Source organism: Abrus precatorius, unplaced genomic scaffold (assembly GCF_003935025.1).
Source record: "Abrus precatorius isolate BTA unplaced genomic scaffold, Abrus_2018 Scaffold8, whole genome shotgun sequence".
In the NCBI taxonomy this organism is placed as follows: Eukaryota; Viridiplantae; Streptophyta; class Magnoliopsida; order Fabales; family Fabaceae; genus Abrus; species Abrus precatorius.
In genome coordinates, this window is record NW_020874428.1 from 243,584 (window position 1) to 261,992 (window position 18,409).

Consider the following 18,409-nt stretch of genomic DNA (forward strand, 5'->3'; position numbering starts at 1 on the left):
GAAAGATTATTAATGCAAAGTTGTCTATGTTTTGATGAATGAAAAGCATTTTAACTAAGATGAACTTTCTAGTAATTTGCTTGTTTAAATATACTTGTAGCATTGGTAAGACAATACGACTAAACAATTAGTAAAAATCATATTTATAAGATGACATAAGATCAAATTAGTTAAACAATTCATGTCATTTATAAGATGATTTAGAAGACACTTCACATATTAAGACTTATTCAAAAACAAGTTAGTTCAAGTAAAAATTTGCATGTACAAAAATTGAAGTATTCAAAATAAATTTAAAATAATACTAAAACTTAAGAGTTGTTATTAAACATAAAACTATTATACATAATTTTCCTACTAGAGAAACATTAGTCTTCAGATTTCTGCTCTGAAACGGTGACATTCTTCTTACTGTTGCTGACGTGGCCTAACGTGAGAAGGGTACCTGCAAAAGGCACTCTGATGCTAAAGTCAGGATTTGGTTCTGAGTAATAAATGTTATTTAATATTGAAAAGTCAATATTTTACCTATACTTCTTACCTTTCTTTTATAGGTATTGTTATGGGCTAATGGGCTTGCTAAGTCAGCCTTGGTTTTAGCCCTTTAATTAAAGTAAATAATATTCTGATTATTACTCTCAATTGAGTTAATTACCTTCTAACCTAACAAGAGATGTTCGGTTATATTAGACCGAAGGGATACTCGGTTTCCTTCTTCTACGAGTAGGACCGAATAAAGCCTTATTCAGTACACATAATATTACGTTTATTTATAAAAAATAAAAATAAAATTTTCTTCTCATCCCTACAACTTCCACAAAAAAAAAAAATAAGTATTTAAAAGATAAGAAGTGTTTAGACATATAAAAGTCTTTACACACATCGTAAAACTGTTTAATAAATAAATCTTGTAAGACTAATGGACATGATAGTGTTTAACATAAATCTTGAGTACAATATAAAAAAAAAGTTATTGTAGAGTATATTTTTAATTTTGAAAATATTTGAAGTTAATAATATTTCATATAATGCAGGAAAAAATACTACAAAATAGAATTAAGATGTCTTTTAAAATTAATCTTAACTATTTTTATTAAAATTCTGAAAATCTAATTATTATATTATAAAACAAATAAATACTAAACAATTTTCTTTCCTATTCTTTTCACAGTTTCACTTCTTTCACCGCATCGAATCGACGGGACGGGGGATTCTCTTCTATAAAGATTGAATTAGCTTTATATATTTTTTATTATTCTATTTTGTTTTATAAAATTAATCTTCTACGTTTAGGATATTATTCCACTGTTTTGCAGAACTTCTCTTTTTCTATCTTTCTTTTTTTAATGTTTGTTCATTTCTCAAAATTTGCAATTAATGCTAGATCAATTTATATTTGCAGATCGTTGGGTCATCATTTGTTTGTTGTGGGTAAAGAAATTTTACTACTATCCCATTAACATCCCAATTTTTATTTATTGCAGGCTTTCTTCTAACCCTTTTGGGATTAGTATCTGATCTAAACCTCTTGTTGTGTGCTTTCCTCAGTCCTCTGTAACTGAGATTTTATTGTTTAATTTTTCAGAGCTGCGACGAGTTTAGTTTGAAATTGTTGACAAATTAATGGGGGAAATGATAGTGCCCCGTTTGTATTGTTGTTGTAATTGTAGAAACCAAGTGTCACATCACGATGATATAATTGCTAAAACCTTTCAGGTTCGTGTATCGTTCTTTTTTTATTATAATTCTTTTTGGGTTTATAAATTTGTGGAGTTTGGATGAGAATGCTAATTATTCTTAGATGATGGAATTTCAGGCGCTTTATTTTCTGGGTAGTTTGCTATCCTTCTAGTCCTAATAAAATGGTACTAGAAAATCTCGTCTTGGTTGTGCTTTGTTTTATTTTTGCTTTCCATCTTCAAACCTTGCTCCTCCATTTCTCAAGATTAAGTTGTATTGCGTTAAATAAGGGTTAAATGAAAATTTTAGGATTTTTTTTTGTTTTGTTTTGTGCGGGATGGAGTGGAAGTCAAGTTTTGCAAATGGAGGAAAGCAGGGTACGCTTGTTTTTTCAGTCATCATTGTGAGTGGATCCTGCTTCCAAAGCCAAGCATGTACATTTATTAAAAGGTGTTTGGTCTTACAGGGAGTTTATTTGGGGTTATGGAAATAGTTTAAGGAATTAAGCGCCTATTCAATAAGTTATTTTGAAATTATATTTATGACATAAATTTAACCTCGAAACTTTTTGAAATAAGTTAGAAATAATTGTTTTAGTAAGTTATACCAAGAAACTTAAAAGAAAAAGCTAAAAAGAGTCTATGAAAGTCATAAGTTATTTCTATAGGTAACTGCAAACTCTTCTAAATGGGCAATGAGACTACTATAAGCCCTTCTTAACTTATTTTGATAAGTTTATAGGTAAAACTTATCAAATAAGCTCTTAAGTTATTCGAATAAGTCTTATGGTCAAATTTATGGTTTGAGCTCTTCGTGTGTGACTGGGTGTACAAGTTTATGTAGCAAATGTTTGATTAAGGAATGCAGACGGTGTTCAAATTTGTGAAGTAAATAACATTTTGCTTTTTATTTTATGGTTGAAAGTTGGACTTCTCATTCTTTTTCTCTATATTAGATCGATACTACATACAGATATTGATGAATTTATTATGTATCCAAGTTCAATGCTGATTCATTGTAATAATAGATGAAAATGCCTAGTTCTAGGGGGTAGTGAGTTTCATTGATACCTGATTTATATGTTGGCAAGTGTTAAGAGTGAGGCTTGTGGTAATTGCGGCAATTCAGGTTGTGTATGCTGAAGACACATTTTTACCATCAATTTGCTGAAAAGGGCGTTTTCATATTTGAACTTTTACGTGTTCTTTAACCTTGGGTTTTTGGTTGATGAAACTTGCCTTTGTTTTAAGAGGAATATAAGTTTTTCCCGATCTTAGTCTGATATTCCTTTCATGCAAAATTTTATGAGCAGGGAAGAAATGGCCGAGGTTTTCTGTTCTCCCATGCAGTGAATATTGTGGTAGGTCCAAAAGAAGACAGGCATCTCACGACTGGCCTCCACACTGTTGCTGATGTTTATTGTGGTGACTGCCATGAAGTGTTGGGTTGGAAATATGAAAAAGCTTATGAAGCATCACAGAAGTACAAGGAAGGAAAATTCATACTTGAAAAATCAAAAATTGTAAAGGAAAACTGGTAGCATTCCCTTATAATTCTCTTTATTCCATTCATTCCAGTCTCGATGTTTGTTCATTCATACTTTTATAATGTACAGGAGGGTCTTGTCTTACCTTTCTAAAATTTGTCATTGTCTCTTAAATTTCCTTATTAATATTACTTGGAATTGCTTGAAGTGAGGTTGTAAGATAAGCATTAAGCTGTTTATTCCCAGTTCGTAAAATTGTGTATTCCTTGACTAATAGCTCATCTTGTTTCCCATTTTTAAAATTGGAAGTTTGTCTAGACTGTAACTCTTATTATATGATGAATTTTATATATGTAATGTTATTATGTCTATATAAGAAGCTACTGCATTTCTATAGTTGATCCAATTATGTTGGATATCCAATATTTGCTCATGTTATAAATGACTCGTATGCTTTATTCTAATCAAATTAGTCAAACTGTCCAGAAAAGAATATATCTCGTCTGTTCTTTTGTGAGCTTTATCACTAGCAAGAAACACATGAACCCCATCTCTATCTTCTATCCAACTGCATCCTGGACTCTTCTGCATTCCCATATCCTTCAATAATTGTCTAGTTTGGGCAAGATAATACCATTTCCCTGCAGAAGCATACAAGTTTGCTAACATAACATAGTTTCCAGTGTTATAAGGCTCCAATTCTATGAGCCTTTTTGCTGCAATTTCACCTAAGGCTACGTCATTATGAATAAAACAACCACCAAGCAGAGCACTCCAGGTCACTGCATCAGCTTCCATTGGCATGTTCTTGATAAGTTCATATGCTTCGTCAAGCTTGCCTGCACGACTCAAGAGGTCAACCATACATGTGTAATGCTTCAATGTGGGCGTCACATTGTAAGTTACCATCAAATCTAAGCATTCATGGCCAATCTCAATTGATCCAGCATGAACACAGGAAGAAAGAACTGATAGGAAAGTCACATGGTCTGGTTTAACTTTGCCAGCTAACATTTTGTGAAAAAGGGCAATTCCTTCTTCCCCATGTCCATGCATGGCATATGCAGTGAGCATAGCATTGTGGGACACCACATTCGGATTCGATATCCTGTTATAGGCATGATAGCAGTGCCTAATATCCCCACATTTTGCATACATGTCTACCAGAGCAGCTCCAATGTGAACATCTGAGTCATGCCCGGTTCTTATGGAATACGCATGGACCTGCTTTCCCCGTTGGATTGTAGCCAACTTCGAACATGCTGCTAAAATTATTCCAATTGTGTATATGTCAGGCCTTAAACTTTCAATCTGCATTTCAGAGAACAATTTCATTGCTGAATCATACCGTTTATGTTCCACATAGCCAGCTATAATACCATTACATGTATACACGTTTGGTTCAAAACCATCCCCTTTCATTTTCTGGAGAAGTTCTCCAATCTTTTCAGTTTGATCAATGTGGGCATACCCTGATATCAAAGCATTCCAAGTTGGAACATCTCTTTCACTTACATCATCAAATGCCATTTGAGCAGCTACTATGTCCTGGCATTTTGAGTACATTTCTACCAAAGCTCCACCCACAAAACTATTGGACTGCATACCTTTGACAATGGCCAGGGAATGAATCTCTTTCCCTCGTCGAATAGAAACCATATCAGTGCAGCCAGTAAGGACACTTCCAAGAGTGAAAGAGTCCGGTTCAATCCCTTCCTTCAGCAAATCTTGAAACAAGCTAAAGGCTTCATCAAGCAGGAAACTGTCCACATACCCTGATATCATTGCATTCCATGATATTCTATCCCTCTTTACCCCTTCTTGATACATCTGATCAAACAACTCCTTGGCCCTCAAGACATTGCCGTTTTCACAATAACCAACTATCATAGTATTGTAAGCTGCGGCACATTTCCTGGAAAACTTGGTAAACACTTTGAAAGCACTTTTCATATCACCACACCTCCTATACATATCCACTAACCCATTCACAACAAAAGCATTGGAGAAGAACTCATGTCTAACAACATAGCCATGCAGCTCTTTCCCAAGGCTTAGGCATCGCATCCTCGCACAAGCCGGAAGAACACTCGCCAGCGTTCGAGCATTCGGTCTCATCCCTGCATCTACTACCATTCTTGCAAGTAGTTCAATTGACTCAACATCATAACCGTTTTGCGCGAATCCGCCGATAACCGCACTCCAAGAAACAAGATTGGGTGCTAAACCACTCTCCCCCGCAGACATATTTTGCAAGAGATCTAATGCCTCATATACCAACCCATTAGCAACACAAGCAGTGATAATAGAATTCCACGAGACACAATCCCTTTGGGGCATTCTTTCTAGAACTTTCTTAGCCTCACCTAAGCTCCCACATTTACCATACATATCTATCAAAGCATTGCCCACATAAACATTCTTAAAAACCTCACGTTTCAACACCAACCCATGTAATTGCCTACCCAACCCCAAATCACCACCAAGGCCAAAACAAATCTTCAACACCACAGGGAACACGAAAAACTCCATTTCCTCTGGCACCCCTTCGTAAAGCAGTTGTTCAAATAAAGAAAACGCTTCCTCAAAGAGCCCCAGCTCAACGTGAACACGCAGGAGTGCGGTCCAAGAATGCAAGTTTTTAAGAGGCATTGTGTCGAACACGTGGCACGCGTTCTCAAGAGAGCCGTTACTGGCGTACATTTGTAGCAACTTGGTTGCAACGAACTGGTGGTCGTGAAAACCGGATTTGATGGCGTGGGCGTGAACCTGTTTTCCCAAAGTGGGGGACCAACAACATTCGAGAATCGAAGCGTAGGTTGTGGAACTTGGTGGGTCCTCGTAGAGGAGGGTCACGTGAGGGTGGTGGTGACGGGTGAGGCTTAGTGGTTTCGTTCGGTTGGTGGACGCGCGAATTGTTGGGTTTGGGAGTGGGTGAGTGAGGAGTTCCAGAAGCACAGCCTGCATGTTGAGATGATACAAACAATACAACACGCACCAAAACAACACTCTTTCATGGAGGAGACACAAAACTCACCCCTTTTCTTGGTTTTTTCTGAGCAGTATGAGCGTAGACACCACTACACAGTACTATATACTGTGTCGAGTGATCTTGTTATGTTGCTCATGCTATATTTATTCTATCCGCATTTAAATCACTTACAGACAAAGCGTAGAGTGATCTTGTGGTCCTATATATTGGCTCGACTTAAAATCGCTCATCTAACCAAGGTTATGGTCCTTTGTTTCAGCTTTTTAAAAAAGTGATTTTAAGGATTTATATGTAAAAGGGGATTTATTTTAATCTTCTTCTTTTTTTTTTAATAAATATCAGAAGTTGCATATTCTTTGTTACCATTATAAAAAGTACATTTTTAGAGTGCAGTTATAATTTCAGCTTTTTTTTGTCAAAGCTGTTCAAAACTTTTTAAAATAAGCTAAAATCAGACTAATTTCCACTTCTGATTTACCAATAATCTTAAACAAATAATCTAAAAAATTAAAGTGATTATTATAAAAAATGGCTTTATCGAGCAAAAATCTTAAAAATAAACGGGCCCATAATTGATGGTAACAATCTAGCGTAACCATATTGAAGTCCTTAGCTTCTCGAGCTCATTATTTTCTGTCACGACTATCTTTGCAAAGTCCTTTTTATGATTCAGTTTGTTATGCCTTCCCTCTTACGAAGCTATGTACAAATGTAAATATCATTATTTCTTCCTAAATCCTGAAGTTGTTATCAATGATAAACTTCTTTCGGTTGCTTTGATTTAAAAAAGGGTATTTGACAAATGAAAGCTGATTTTAATCACATTGATTGTTCTTTTGCTAATGATTTGACATCACATTTCACCTCTAAACTGTGTCCAGAGAGGAAGGGATGCTAAAAAAAATCATTTTCTCAGCCTGCATTTTGGTTTTTGCTAATTGATTTTTTACGTCATAACAGCCAATGCTGCCCCCAACAGCTCAGAATTATAGATTTTACTTATAGTCAAAATAACTGACAGAACTAAACATTCATTTACATAAAGATACAGAGGCCTTGGACGTTTACGCTTTAGGCCATAAAAAATAAAAAAAAACCTTTTATTAGTAAATCTACTAAAGAAAAATTTATTAAGCATCAACAAGATTAAGCACTCATCCTGCACCTTGCAACTATTGTCACCAATGAATCAATCCTGCCCTTATTGACACAACTCTTCAGTTCATAAATGCCTTCGTTGACTTTAAGGTCTGATATAACAATAATATCAAACCTTAAAGTAGTTATAATATCAATATAAGCGATGTTTGTTCGTCCGGAAAATTATGAATGCTGGTTCAGTTTGTTCAGTTGCAGCATAAAATGAGGCCAAGATATTAACTATATTTGCTTTAATCATAATTTGATTTTCTCTTACATACACTTTAATCTCTTTGATCCAAGTTACTGTCAGTGAAAAGAAGCATGGCTTTCATTTCATAGCAAGAAAATTAGATAATTAACAAGCATTTTACAGTCAAGAATAAAATGTCTAATATTCTAAAACTAGGATGATCTTGTATTATATTCCCAAGACATAGATGATGCTTGTGTTAGTTGCTAACTTATACTCTGAGATTAACTTCTTTGATTCCATTATGTGCTTTTGTATTCAGATTTGGGGTTTATCTTTCTGGGATATTATCGGTGGTTGCTATCAAATTTGAATTCTCCATTATAATTATCATTGTCATTCAAAGCAAAAGCAAATATTGTTTTGTGCTATTATTAACACGTTTTCTTTTCTTTCGAAGTCGCATGAAGAGCCTAGAAGGTTTCGGTTAAGGTGATTCCAAACTAGCAAGATATAGTGGATTTGTCCCAGACTTAGATGCTGACATTGTTTCTTCAACAGAAATGAATAATGTTAAGTGATTCATATAGGGATCAAATTGTTAGTGCTAAATTTAGGAATTAGTATATATTAATAATATTTATTTATTTTTTATACAAGTTGTCGGCTTCTAAGTACTCCAACAAATGTTGTTTGATGTATACATATTTTTATCAACTAAATCATGTTAACTTGTATTCATCATATATTATTACCTTCCATTGGTTTCTAAACCATTTAGGCCAGTAACTGCATGCTCAAATAGGAAATTAATAACGGAAAAAAAAAAATTAAATACATAATTCCACCAGCACAAAATTTTTTTTTTGGTAATTTTCTATCTAAAAGTAATTTTACTTTATCTTGTCCAAACAAGATCAACCCTTTTCTATTTACTTCTAAAATATCACGTCCAAACACAAATTAATTATACTAAAATCAATTCTTCTAAGCTTTAAACCAAATGGGCTCATAACATCCATTCATGTCTATTATACTATTTAACGAAAACAGGACTAATTTCCACAAAGCATGAAAGCAAATCCACCATACTCATTTGGCATGAACTAATGTAAAATTCTACAAGGAAAAAACAATAATAGAAGACAAGACATCCTTTGCTGAATAAAACATCGTCATCGAGTTCATCGAATGTTTATGAGGAAATATAGCTGACTGCAATAGCTGATCAAAATGACATGGTGATGATTATTTTAGTGAAAATAACCAAGAACCTGTCCACCTACGTTCCTTTTAATGGCTTCTTCATGATCCACAATACCATCAGGAGTTGTGACCACAACATAACCCCACTGCACAAAGAGAAAGAGAATGGCATGATTATCCTTTTCAATTTTTCTTTTCTCTTTATGGTCTTGAAACAAATTTAAAAAGCTAGCATCCGAAACAAACAGCATTTGGCATTCTTATATAAATTTTTAAATTTTATGAATGCTAAACATAAAAAACTAACCAACCTGATGTGTTGGAAGAGTACGCAATCTGTAGGATTCAATATCCCTTGCCTTGATGTCTTGTCGGTATGTAAGGGCCTTGCAATCGTTTATCCTACCATGCAGTTCAACTGTTATCCTCCCCACTCTATGCGGATCATAGACTTGAAAGTCTTTGATATATCCTATCAGGAGTTACCAAATTAGCTACAATTGTGCATTGTAGTGTTATCAGAACGTTAGAGGACCCTAGTTAAGTTTCGGGTTTTTCGTTTTCATCCTTCTAGGTAAGGAGATATTTCACATGCTGAACGTAAGATGTTCCTCTAAACGATAACTTTTGGAAAAAAAAATTTACCAGACCGGCGATGGAAGTCCTCTAAACACAAATTGAGCAGAGAAAAGGAATATATTATGGGATACAAAAGTTTCAGAGAGGACAGACATTTTTTTGTCATTGGCACTTTAAAATCACAAATCCGAGCAGTACTAACATCAATATCACACCCAGTAAAAATAAAGAAACACTTTGACAGTTAGAAAGGGAATTCATTCATTGTTGCCTCCAGAAATGGATAAGAAAAGTGATTTAAAATACCCAGGCAGTCAAAGGGGTTTGATAAAGCCCAAGCTAAGAGGCCCACAACTAAGTAAATGTATAGGAGACGGAAATATAGATGCAAATCACCTAATCAAAACCTGTAGGAAAGAGTAAGAATAGCTGCCCAGGTGCCAGTGGCATGTAGCACATCACACATGAGATCCTTAGTGAGGTAAATGTAAATAGGGCAAGTAGGCTGTAATTGGGACTGGAATAGTTCCAAGAATTGAGGTAAAAGATGATCATTATTCAAGAAAGAATTATGTTCTGCCTAGAAAGACTCTTTCTTGCAGAGTTAGAACACAAAAAGATGGTCTCCAACTAGTTCAATGCAATTCGAGAGGCACTCATTCTTTCCTGACTTCTCAATGGTTCTCTCTCTCACCCTCTACATATAGTCCATTTATACATTATTGCAATCAGACTGGACTTGCCCTTGGGAGAGCAGAGCACTCTCAAATTGCTCATTTCCTTTCTTTTGTATTTCCATGTTGTAAACACTGCTATAGTTTTGTGATCTCTGACAGGAAATATATGTAAATAATATTATCAAGTTATTGGCTTATGTTCATGTCTTGAATATTATTAGGTTCCAAATTTCAGGAAAAAGAATACAAATTTAAAAAGAGAGCCTAAATCCTTCAAACGAAAACCAAGTGTAGAGGAATGGAAAGCAAATTACCATGGTGCTTCATGATATGGAGAAAGGAAGAAATGACAGTGGAGATGGGCTTGAGCTCCACTGTAGCTTTCCCTCTCCTATCTGCGTTCACAATAGTCCTCAAAGCATCATTCAGTATCCTCCTCCCCATCCCTCTCAGACTCTCTGTAAGAATTTATAACAAAGTGTCATCAAATTCCTAATAGTCAAATGGAAGATAGGTGGACTATCAGTAAACATAAGAACAAGAATAAAATTAAGAAATGTCAAATGAATAACAAATATGATACATTGATCTTACAAATTCAAGCTTAAGAGAAAATTGACCGCTGAGAAGAGGAATCCTTCTACCCAATAGCTTCCAATCTCAGTGCAAAAAATACAAGCTGATATCCTCTCCACTTTTCTATAATTACAAGGTGAATACTCACTCTTATTATTATTATGTAAGTTATATGAATTGCTCTCGATGAGTAAAAGTTTAAAACTGAAAAAGAAAAAAGCCAACTTTTTCTCCCTTATGAATTCATGCAGAACCATGGGTATCAACAGAGCACAATACAACTATTTGACTCATCAAAATTAGAAATTGAAAATATATTAAGCAATTAGATAATTATTCCCAACACAAACTACAAAATTTTAGGGGAATCTGCAACAGAAGAGTAACTATGCAGACAATACAATTACAGTAATTATTGCATTCCTACCCAGTAATAAGCTTGAATAGTGATTCTTCACATGAATTTGAAAACAGTATTGCCAAGAATAAAGAGGAAGCAGATATCCCTGAATCATACACAATAATGAATCTATCATCCCAATATACAATTCGACAACATCACAAACAAAAATTAAAGGATGATAAAGAGGCCTCCTCTGTGTACATCATACACACATGCAGCAAACACAGAAAGTGATCTACTGGGTAAAATAGGAAAACTTTCATTTCAGAAGCACACTCTAATTATATGCACAGTTTAGTTAACGCATCTGAATATTCTGACTAAGTTGCCAATCAATTATAAACATGCATTATCCAGCTGACTTTACAAACAGAAAAGAGAGCAGAAAAAACTTCCACATATATAGTGGCATCCCTACCAATATGACTCTCACAGTTGAAGAAATTGCAACAGCATTCAGAAAACACAGATAAAAACTGCAAAAATTAAAATAAACAACTCTACGGCTGAAAGTACAGAACAGACAAGTGCAATCTCGCTCTAGTTGGAACTCAAATCAGTTTTCCTTACCTTAAAAACCTAACAATCCTTTTAGAACTTAAGACATCTACCTCAGACTCTCGGTCAATCATTGAGGATGTCTATGCTCTTTACTGTCCCTATCAACTACCCTGATTGGGTCATCAGCATTGTTCTGTCAACTGCTACACTTGTAGATTGTCCCACATCCTCCAACCATGAACAAGCTATCGGATTGATCAGTCCCATTAACCTATATGACCTAGGCAGACCTTTGCCAACTCATTCCAAACAGACTCACACGTGTCAACTCAAGTAACTACTCGTTCAGCTCAGGACTATCCTTCTAAATCACACTCACAGTTCAGTGGGACTGAGTTACTCAGATACCAAAAAGGTAACGCCCAATTTTAAGGTAGGTGTTACTTGTCTTTATTATCTAAAATATGATATCAATCCACACACATCCAGCTCAAAGGAACTTACAGAATAGCAATGCACAAATTTAAACATTTTTCAAATAAGGTCATATGTGTACTAATTCTAATCACAGGTACAAAACTAGGGGTAACTGGAATTGGCTTCGGTCTCAGTCGCAGAACACGGGGAAATGAAAAGTCGAACCAACGGCAGCAGGAACATATAGTTTATAATCATTTCAACAAATTATTGGGATTCGAAAACTCTACCCCATCGAAGATTCTCACTAAATAGAGACAAATCTTTACGAATGAAGAAGAATAGCTATACTCACCAGTAAAGGACTGAACCTCCGCGAGAAAACCTCACCGCCTCTCTCTCTCTCTCTCTCTCTCTCTCTGTGTGTGTATTACAATCTGTGTTTTACGCCAAAGCGCCTCCTTATTTTTTTTGCTCGTGACAAGAACTACGCAGTGTGTTTTTTAACAAGGCGATTCTGTTATCTATAATATTAAGAATTTATTTCAACTATTTAAAAATAATAATTTTTTATTAGAAACTATAAGTGTTTATTGTAATTTTATATTTATAATATAATAAATATTGTGAATAAAAAATATTATATTTTGATGTTTAAACTTAACTTTTAAGAGATAAAGTTAACAAAAGTGTTAATATTGTAATTCAATCAAAATTGAAAATATATCTTGTAATTTGTAGTAGTATTAAATATGTTATTTATTAAGATAAAATTTTAATTTTACTTATTTTTTAATTTTATTTAGATAAATGCTAATTCATTCTCTAAGAGCACTAGTTACAGAATTAAAAATATAATTTTTTGTTAAAAAAATATAATTAATAAACTTTCTTCGTAATTTCTAATCATTCAAAATACAAACGTACTTTTAAAGAATTTTTTAATTTTAATTTCTTAAGTAGTTCTATCAGCATTTTTTATTTACAAAATCCTTTTGATTAAAGGATTTTGTTATAATGGAGGAATTAATTAATAATAAATTTTTATTACAAATAATATTAAGATGCATTGAAAAATACAAGAGTAAATGCATTTTTATGTTTTAATAAATAAAATTATGCTTTTAATTATTTTACAATATTTTTACAGGTACTTGTTAGAATTTTTCTTAATTAAATCATACATATTAAAAAAAATTAAAATAATTAATATTAGTATTTTAAAAAATAATCACATTTCAAGTTTATCTCTTTTTAAAGTCAAATTTTATTATCATATCAATTGTAGAGTAGTTAGAAAAATTCAAGTTTATGAAAGGTAAAAATGTAAAAAAATAATAAATAACTCTAAAACTTTGAAAAAGCTCTGATATTAAGTACTACTAAAAAAAATTTTAAATCATCTTTTAAAAAATTAGAGAAATAAAAAGTAATGCTAAAAATATCTAAAGCATTATCTTTTTTTTTTCATAACTAGGATTTAACTCATAAATTGTACAAATTATATTTTAATTTTTTTTTAGTTTTAATATGATTAGGGACATAGAATAGTATTATTTTATAGTTTAAATATTAATGCATAACTAAATATTTTTACATAATTTATTTATTAATTGCAATAAGAAATGACTTGTTCAATTAGGAAAAAGTAGCATTAACCCTAATTGTTATGTGATAATTAATTTTTTATTTAATTTAAAATTTAGCTGTTGGTTTCATCTTGTTAGGGTATCCGACACTAGATTATTTTTGAAATTAGCATCGGATTAGCCAACATCAAATTGAGAAAAATCTACACTTGATTAGTAAATAAAAAAAATGAAAAAAATGGTGTCATATTGGATTGGCCAAACCACCAACAAAAAATATGTTATAATTGGTTGATTTGGTCATTGTTAGCATCGATCAAGCAAATGCTACGTCGTTTAGCATCAGCCTGACTTATGCTAATGGTTTGACAGATAACACAAAAACGTATTTTGATTGGTTCCAAATTTTTAGGGTAAGTTATCTATTTGTATTTGTTAATTAGTAAGTAATTTTATTATATACTATTCTGAATAAAAGTTGAGAGTAATTAATTACTTTTTGCAAGACCACACACTTCTTGGAATTATCATGATGAGGGGCATACTAGGAAGGCGTTTAAGAAGAAAGAGTCCAAATATTTTTCTAATATGTTGATATAGATGAGGGTAAAGGGAACAAGACCTAGCTGAATTGGGAATGAAGCTTGAAATGGTCTTAATTGTTGCACATTGAGCTAGTTATTATGACTTCTAAAGGGTATTTGCCTAAAACAAAACTCCAAATTTTTATTAGATATAGATTAATTCACTCTATTGCTAGTGTTGCTCAGAGTAAGGTAGCACTTTAAAAGGTACATATTTAATTCATCAAATTTTTGTTCATACAGCACCTATATGTGTTATGAACTTGTTTTCATATTTGCAAGCTCGGAATCACCTAAACTCCTCTTAAATATGATAAAAATGGGTTTTAATGTTTCACAAAATTTGTTAATAGTAAAACAATCTCAAGGACAATGACAGTTTTTACATTGTCAATTGGCATAGTATTTTACATTGGACAAATTAAGTTAAAGATAAGCAGATAAATAGTTAAAATATAAAACAAATAAATGACAAGTATAATTGCTCTATAATTCACTAACTTTATCTTGATTAGCAGTTAGCAAACAATGAACAAGAAGTTTATAATTTTTAAAAGATTACGTAATCCTTTTAAGTGATCGTGTAATTTTAAAAATATTTTAATTTATCATTTATGTGTAACATACATTCATTGTATTTCATATTAAGCATCAAACTTTATAAAATGCTATTTTATCATTGTACCACTTTATTTTAATTTAAATGCATGATATGTTATTTAATGTTTAAGTAACTATATACTGATAGATAATATACTTAAGAATGTATATTTCTTGGAAAATTTCACATAGCTTGTTGAGAATATCTCATGATTTGATGATTAGTTGGATAAAATTATTTTTATAAAAAATTAGTAAACATGTCCTTTTATAATATAAGTTTGACATTATATATATACATATATTAAAAAGAGAGGAGGTTAAAAGAGCAGACAATAGTTGATGGAAAATAAGAGGGAGGATATAATCAGCGGTTTCACAACATCTGTGATAAAAGAATCAACCGACTTTCCACTGTTATTGAACACAAAGACATTAAGGAAGAATATTGTTGACTTTGGTAAAATACTTTATTCTTAGTAGCCTTACATGCATGTACGCAATTTTCCCATTCTGTAATATTTTAGATTGAGTGCCATCAAAAGACTGTGCTACCCCTGTATATGCAATATAGCCAGCTAGTTGGCAAACACATGGAACCACCACTATGATCAAACTCTCTAAGCTTTCCACGCTTCCTCTTATGACCATCCTCTAAAGTTGGTGTTTTTCGTCTCCTAAAGACACTATTGCCTTTTTCTCTTTCCATGGACACAGCTCAGTGGGCACAGGTATTACAAGCCTTCTTTTGTTTTCTTTCCATATAATCATGAAACTTCTTCTGGGGTTGTGATTTTCAAACATAATTTGGAGTATTATGTTTTGGATTTCGTAAACCATCTTGATTAATTATTTCAAATTTTAAGAGAAATCGTACTTCTCTCATAACTTTTCAGCTTCCATGAGATGGTGTTCAGTTCAACATCTCCACAAAAATTCAATTTTAGTTGCTGTCTTGTAAAGATCTCTTACTGATTTATTTTTTATTTATTTTTCTGTTATCGAAAGCACTGCACCTTTCTTTTTCTCCTTTTTTTGCCCTTTCCACCATTGGATAAAGGAGTAAAGTACCCGAAGGAAAGTTACATAAATTTGTTCGCATTGAAGAATCTATGTTTCCTTGTCTTTTTTGTTTCCCTTACTCCTCCTCATGGTGCTTTCTTTTCCCTTAAGATTTTGAGTTTAGTTATGGTCTTTTCCTCTCTTTTTGTTTATATTATTTTCAATTTTGGTTATATTTCAGGGTATTGGAGTGGTTAAACCTATGGAAGGTTCAAAGCCTCCAATGATGGAGAAAAGGGCAAGACCACAGAAAGATCAAGCTTTGAACTGCCCAAGGTGCAATTCAACAAACACTAAATTTTGCTACTACAATAACTATAGCCTCTCTCAACCAAGGTACTTTTGCAAGACTTGTAGAAGGTATTGGACTGAGGGAGGCTCTTTGAGAAATGTTCCAGTGGGTGGAGGCTCAAGAAAGAACAAAAGACCAACACCTTTATCTTCATCATCACCAGCTCCACCGTCAACTAAGAAGTTTCCTGATCTTGCAACCCCACCAAATTTCCCTCAATCTTCATCTCAAAACCCAAAGATCCATCAAGGGCAAGATCTTAACTTAGCATATCCACCAGTTGAGGACTATAATAGCATATCTAAATTCATTGAGGTTCCTTACAACACTGAAGATAACAAGGGTGAAACTCATCATCACCACAACCTCCAAAACCTCACTTCCTCATCTTCTCAGTTGTCTGCAATGGAGCTTCTCAAAACTGGGATTGCTTCATCAAGGGGTGGTTTAAACTCTTTCATGCCATTGTCGGTTTCAGATTCCAATACAATCTATAACTCAACTGGGTTCCCTTTGCAAGACTTTAAGCCTGGCCTTAGCTTCAGTTTAGAAGGGTTTGAAAATGGTTATGGTGGTGGGGGTCTCCAAGGGATTCAAGAGGGTGCAGGGGCAAGGATCTTGTTTCCTGTGGAGGATTTGAAGCAACAGCAGGTCACAAAGAGTGCTGCTGAGTTAGGGCCAAATAGAAGTCAAGGAGATTCAACTGGGTATTGGAATGGCATGTTAGGAGGAGGATCATGGTAGTTTTCAGAGGAGGAAAGAACAAAGGGTTGTGAATCATTATTGTAGCCTATGTTCTTTTATTTTCTTAATTTTGTTTTTCGAGTGATCAGAACCGCTAACAAAATAGGGTACATGGCTTCTGTTTTGGTTATTTAATATCCATTTAAAATTTTGGTCTTTATTTTTTTATTTTGGCTCATTTATTTTATTTCCTCTACCTCTCAAACTTTTTCTTTTTCGTTGATATTTCCACCTATCAGATTTTGATCCAGAGGAACGTGTACATATACATATATATGTATACGCATGTGTAATTAAGTTTCCTTGTATTAATTTTTTGTTCGTTTGCAAGGTGTTTAGGCATAACCCATAACTCATTTTGCATTAATTTTTGGCTTTCCCACGTGACAACAACAATTGTTCTTGGGCTTTTAACCAGGATCTTCGCTCACGGTTTGTTTCTATCACAGCAAGAGTTGCCGTCAATACTATATTGTTCCTTGTTGTCACATGTCAGTTTCCAGGAGAGATTCTTCAGTCAGATACCTAAGAGTCAGAAGTGTACAATAATAGTTCGGTTTCAATTACATTAGTTAAGCTACTAATTTATTATATTTCTAGAGATTTAGCATAATTTTATCTGATATTATTTTATATTATTTTGACTTTTTTTATTCATACAATTGCATAAAAAATTAAGCATAACATATTGAATGAAGAAAATATAAAATATTATGGTATTATATTAATGTAAGAAAAATATACATTAAATAAAATATTGTTAAATCTTAAAAAATGTGAGCATAATTTATCTTTAATATAAATTTGGTATGATTATATTGGGTTTTTTCGTCAATATGAATCCTCGAAAATAAAAGTGGGTTCGAATGATGGTTGTCAAATCCTTTACAGCAAAAGTGGTCTCCCTATCTTTTTCTTTTTTCTTTCTTTATGGTGGCTAATAGGTGAGGGTAGTCAGATATCATTCATCAGTGCCGTCTTGATCTTTCAGATTTTGCATTCATGAAGGAGTCTTCAGATTTCACGAAGCAACGTAACAATCATTGCTAATTAACCTTTCGTAATTGCAATAGATCATCCAATGCAAGCTTAGCAAATTACAATATACCGACAGAACCAAGCATATGCAACATTACTTTATTCTTTGCCATGCATTTTTCCTACCTCTATATATTGTTAATTAATGTATGATAATGACTATCAACACCTTATTACAATACTTCTTCTTTTCTTAATGAAATTATACACTGAAAAGCTTATTAGATTTTTATTGGAAGTGGGTTTCCATGCCTTCCATGACCTCACACGATGGTCCCTTTTAAAATTGAAAGCTCACTTAACAACATTTTGCTCTAAATGCGTAGGTTATAATTTCACTCACTCTTTTGCCCCACATGGGCTTCTTTTCCTTTTCTTATATTGTAAGCCAAAGAAGCTGAAGCATGACTCTTTAGTCTCTTCCTTTTCCACCAGTGAGGGTCCCACAAACATTCCTCTTGGTAACCGTGTAAGAATAATATCCTCCTCCATGTATATGATGTATAGATAGACCTCATGCAGTTTATAATATATAATAATAAAGCTTTTGTCCTCATTATTTTAAATTATACAAACAATCATTTTTATTGAAAATTATTTATTCAATTTTTATATTTTTAATATGACAAACATTTATCATTTAATTTTTT

At 33.1% G+C, this 18,409-nt stretch overlaps 4 protein-coding genes across 5 annotated transcripts; 2 read left to right on the plus strand and 2 right to left on the minus strand.

Annotated features, from left to right (window-relative positions):
- Positions 1 to 1,257: 1,257 nt before the first annotated feature.
- Positions 1,258 to 6,133, minus strand: LOC113847345 (pentatricopeptide repeat-containing protein At2g13600-like). The gene has a single exon (XM_027476380.1). The coding sequence runs from the start codon at positions 6,131 to 6,133 to the stop codon at positions 3,602 to 3,604; it is 2,532 nt and encodes an 843-aa protein (XP_027332181.1). The 3' UTR covers positions 1,258 to 3,601.
- LOC113847430 (protein yippee-like At4g27745) lies at positions 1,350 to 3,361 on the plus strand. Its single transcript, XM_027476531.1, has 3 exons — positions 1,350 to 1,431; positions 1,586 to 1,716; positions 2,993 to 3,361. The coding sequence occupies exons 2-3, from the start codon at positions 1,624 to 1,626 to the stop codon at positions 3,218 to 3,220; spliced, it is 321 nt and encodes a 106-aa protein (XP_027332332.1). The 5' UTR covers positions 1,350 to 1,431; positions 1,586 to 1,623; the 3' UTR covers positions 3,221 to 3,361.
- A 2,330-nt stretch (positions 6,134 to 8,463) lies between the features above and the next one.
- LOC113848056 (40S ribosomal protein S15a-5) lies at positions 8,464 to 12,323 on the minus strand. Of its 2 annotated transcripts, none has more exons than XM_027477422.1 (4): positions 12,206 to 12,323; positions 10,268 to 10,411; positions 9,009 to 9,169; positions 8,464 to 8,843 (listed from the first exon to the last, which is right to left on the minus strand). In XM_027477422.1, exons 2-4 carry the CDS (start codon positions 10,395 to 10,397, stop codon positions 8,745 to 8,747), a joined length of 390 nt encoding a protein of 129 aa, XP_027333223.1. In that variant the 5' UTR covers positions 10,398 to 10,411; positions 12,206 to 12,323; the 3' UTR covers positions 8,464 to 8,744. The 2 variants fall into 2 exon arrangements, with proteins under 2 accessions (XP_027333223.1, XP_027333224.1); XM_027477423.1 differs by having other exon boundaries at positions 8,652 to 8,843; positions 10,268 to 10,445; positions 12,206 to 12,269.
- A 2,934-nt stretch (positions 12,324 to 15,257) lies between these two features.
- Positions 15,258 to 16,823, plus strand: LOC113847601 (dof zinc finger protein DOF4.6-like). The gene is made up of 2 exons (XM_027476800.1): positions 15,258 to 15,354; positions 15,867 to 16,823. Exons 1-2 carry the CDS (start codon positions 15,331 to 15,333, stop codon positions 16,719 to 16,721), a joined length of 879 nt encoding a protein of 292 aa, XP_027332601.1. The 5' UTR covers positions 15,258 to 15,330; the 3' UTR covers positions 16,722 to 16,823.
- Positions 16,824 to 18,409: the final 1,586 nt, after the last annotated feature.

Coding starts and splice junctions, on each gene's coding strand:
- LOC113847430 (XM_027476531.1), top strand. CDS start 1,624: ATGGGGGAAATGATAGTGCCCCGTTTGTATTGTTGTTGTAATTGTAGA. Junction 1,717..2,992: donor TAATTGCTAAAACCTTTCAG/GTTCGTGTATCG, acceptor TTTTATGAGCAG/GGAAGAAATGGCCGAGGTTT.
- LOC113847345 (XM_027476380.1), bottom strand. CDS start 6,133: ATGCAGGCTGTGCTTCTGGAACTCCTCACTCACCCACTCCCAAACCCA.
- LOC113848056 (XM_027477422.1), bottom strand. CDS start 10,397: ATGGGGAGGAGGATACTGAATGATGCTTTGAGGACTATTGTGAACGCA. Junction 9,170..10,267: donor CCATATCATGAAGCACCATG/GTAATTTGCTTT, acceptor AACTCCTGATAG/GATATATCAAAGACTTTCAA. Junction 8,844..9,008: donor GTACTCTTCCAACACATCAG/GTTGGTTAGTTT, acceptor CTCTTTGTGCAG/TGGGGTTATGTTGTGGTCAC.
- LOC113847601 (XM_027476800.1), top strand. CDS start 15,331: ATGGACACAGCTCAGTGGGCACAG. Junction 15,355..15,866: donor ACACAGCTCAGTGGGCACAG/GTATTACAAGCC, acceptor GTTATATTTCAG/GGTATTGGAGTGGTTAAACC.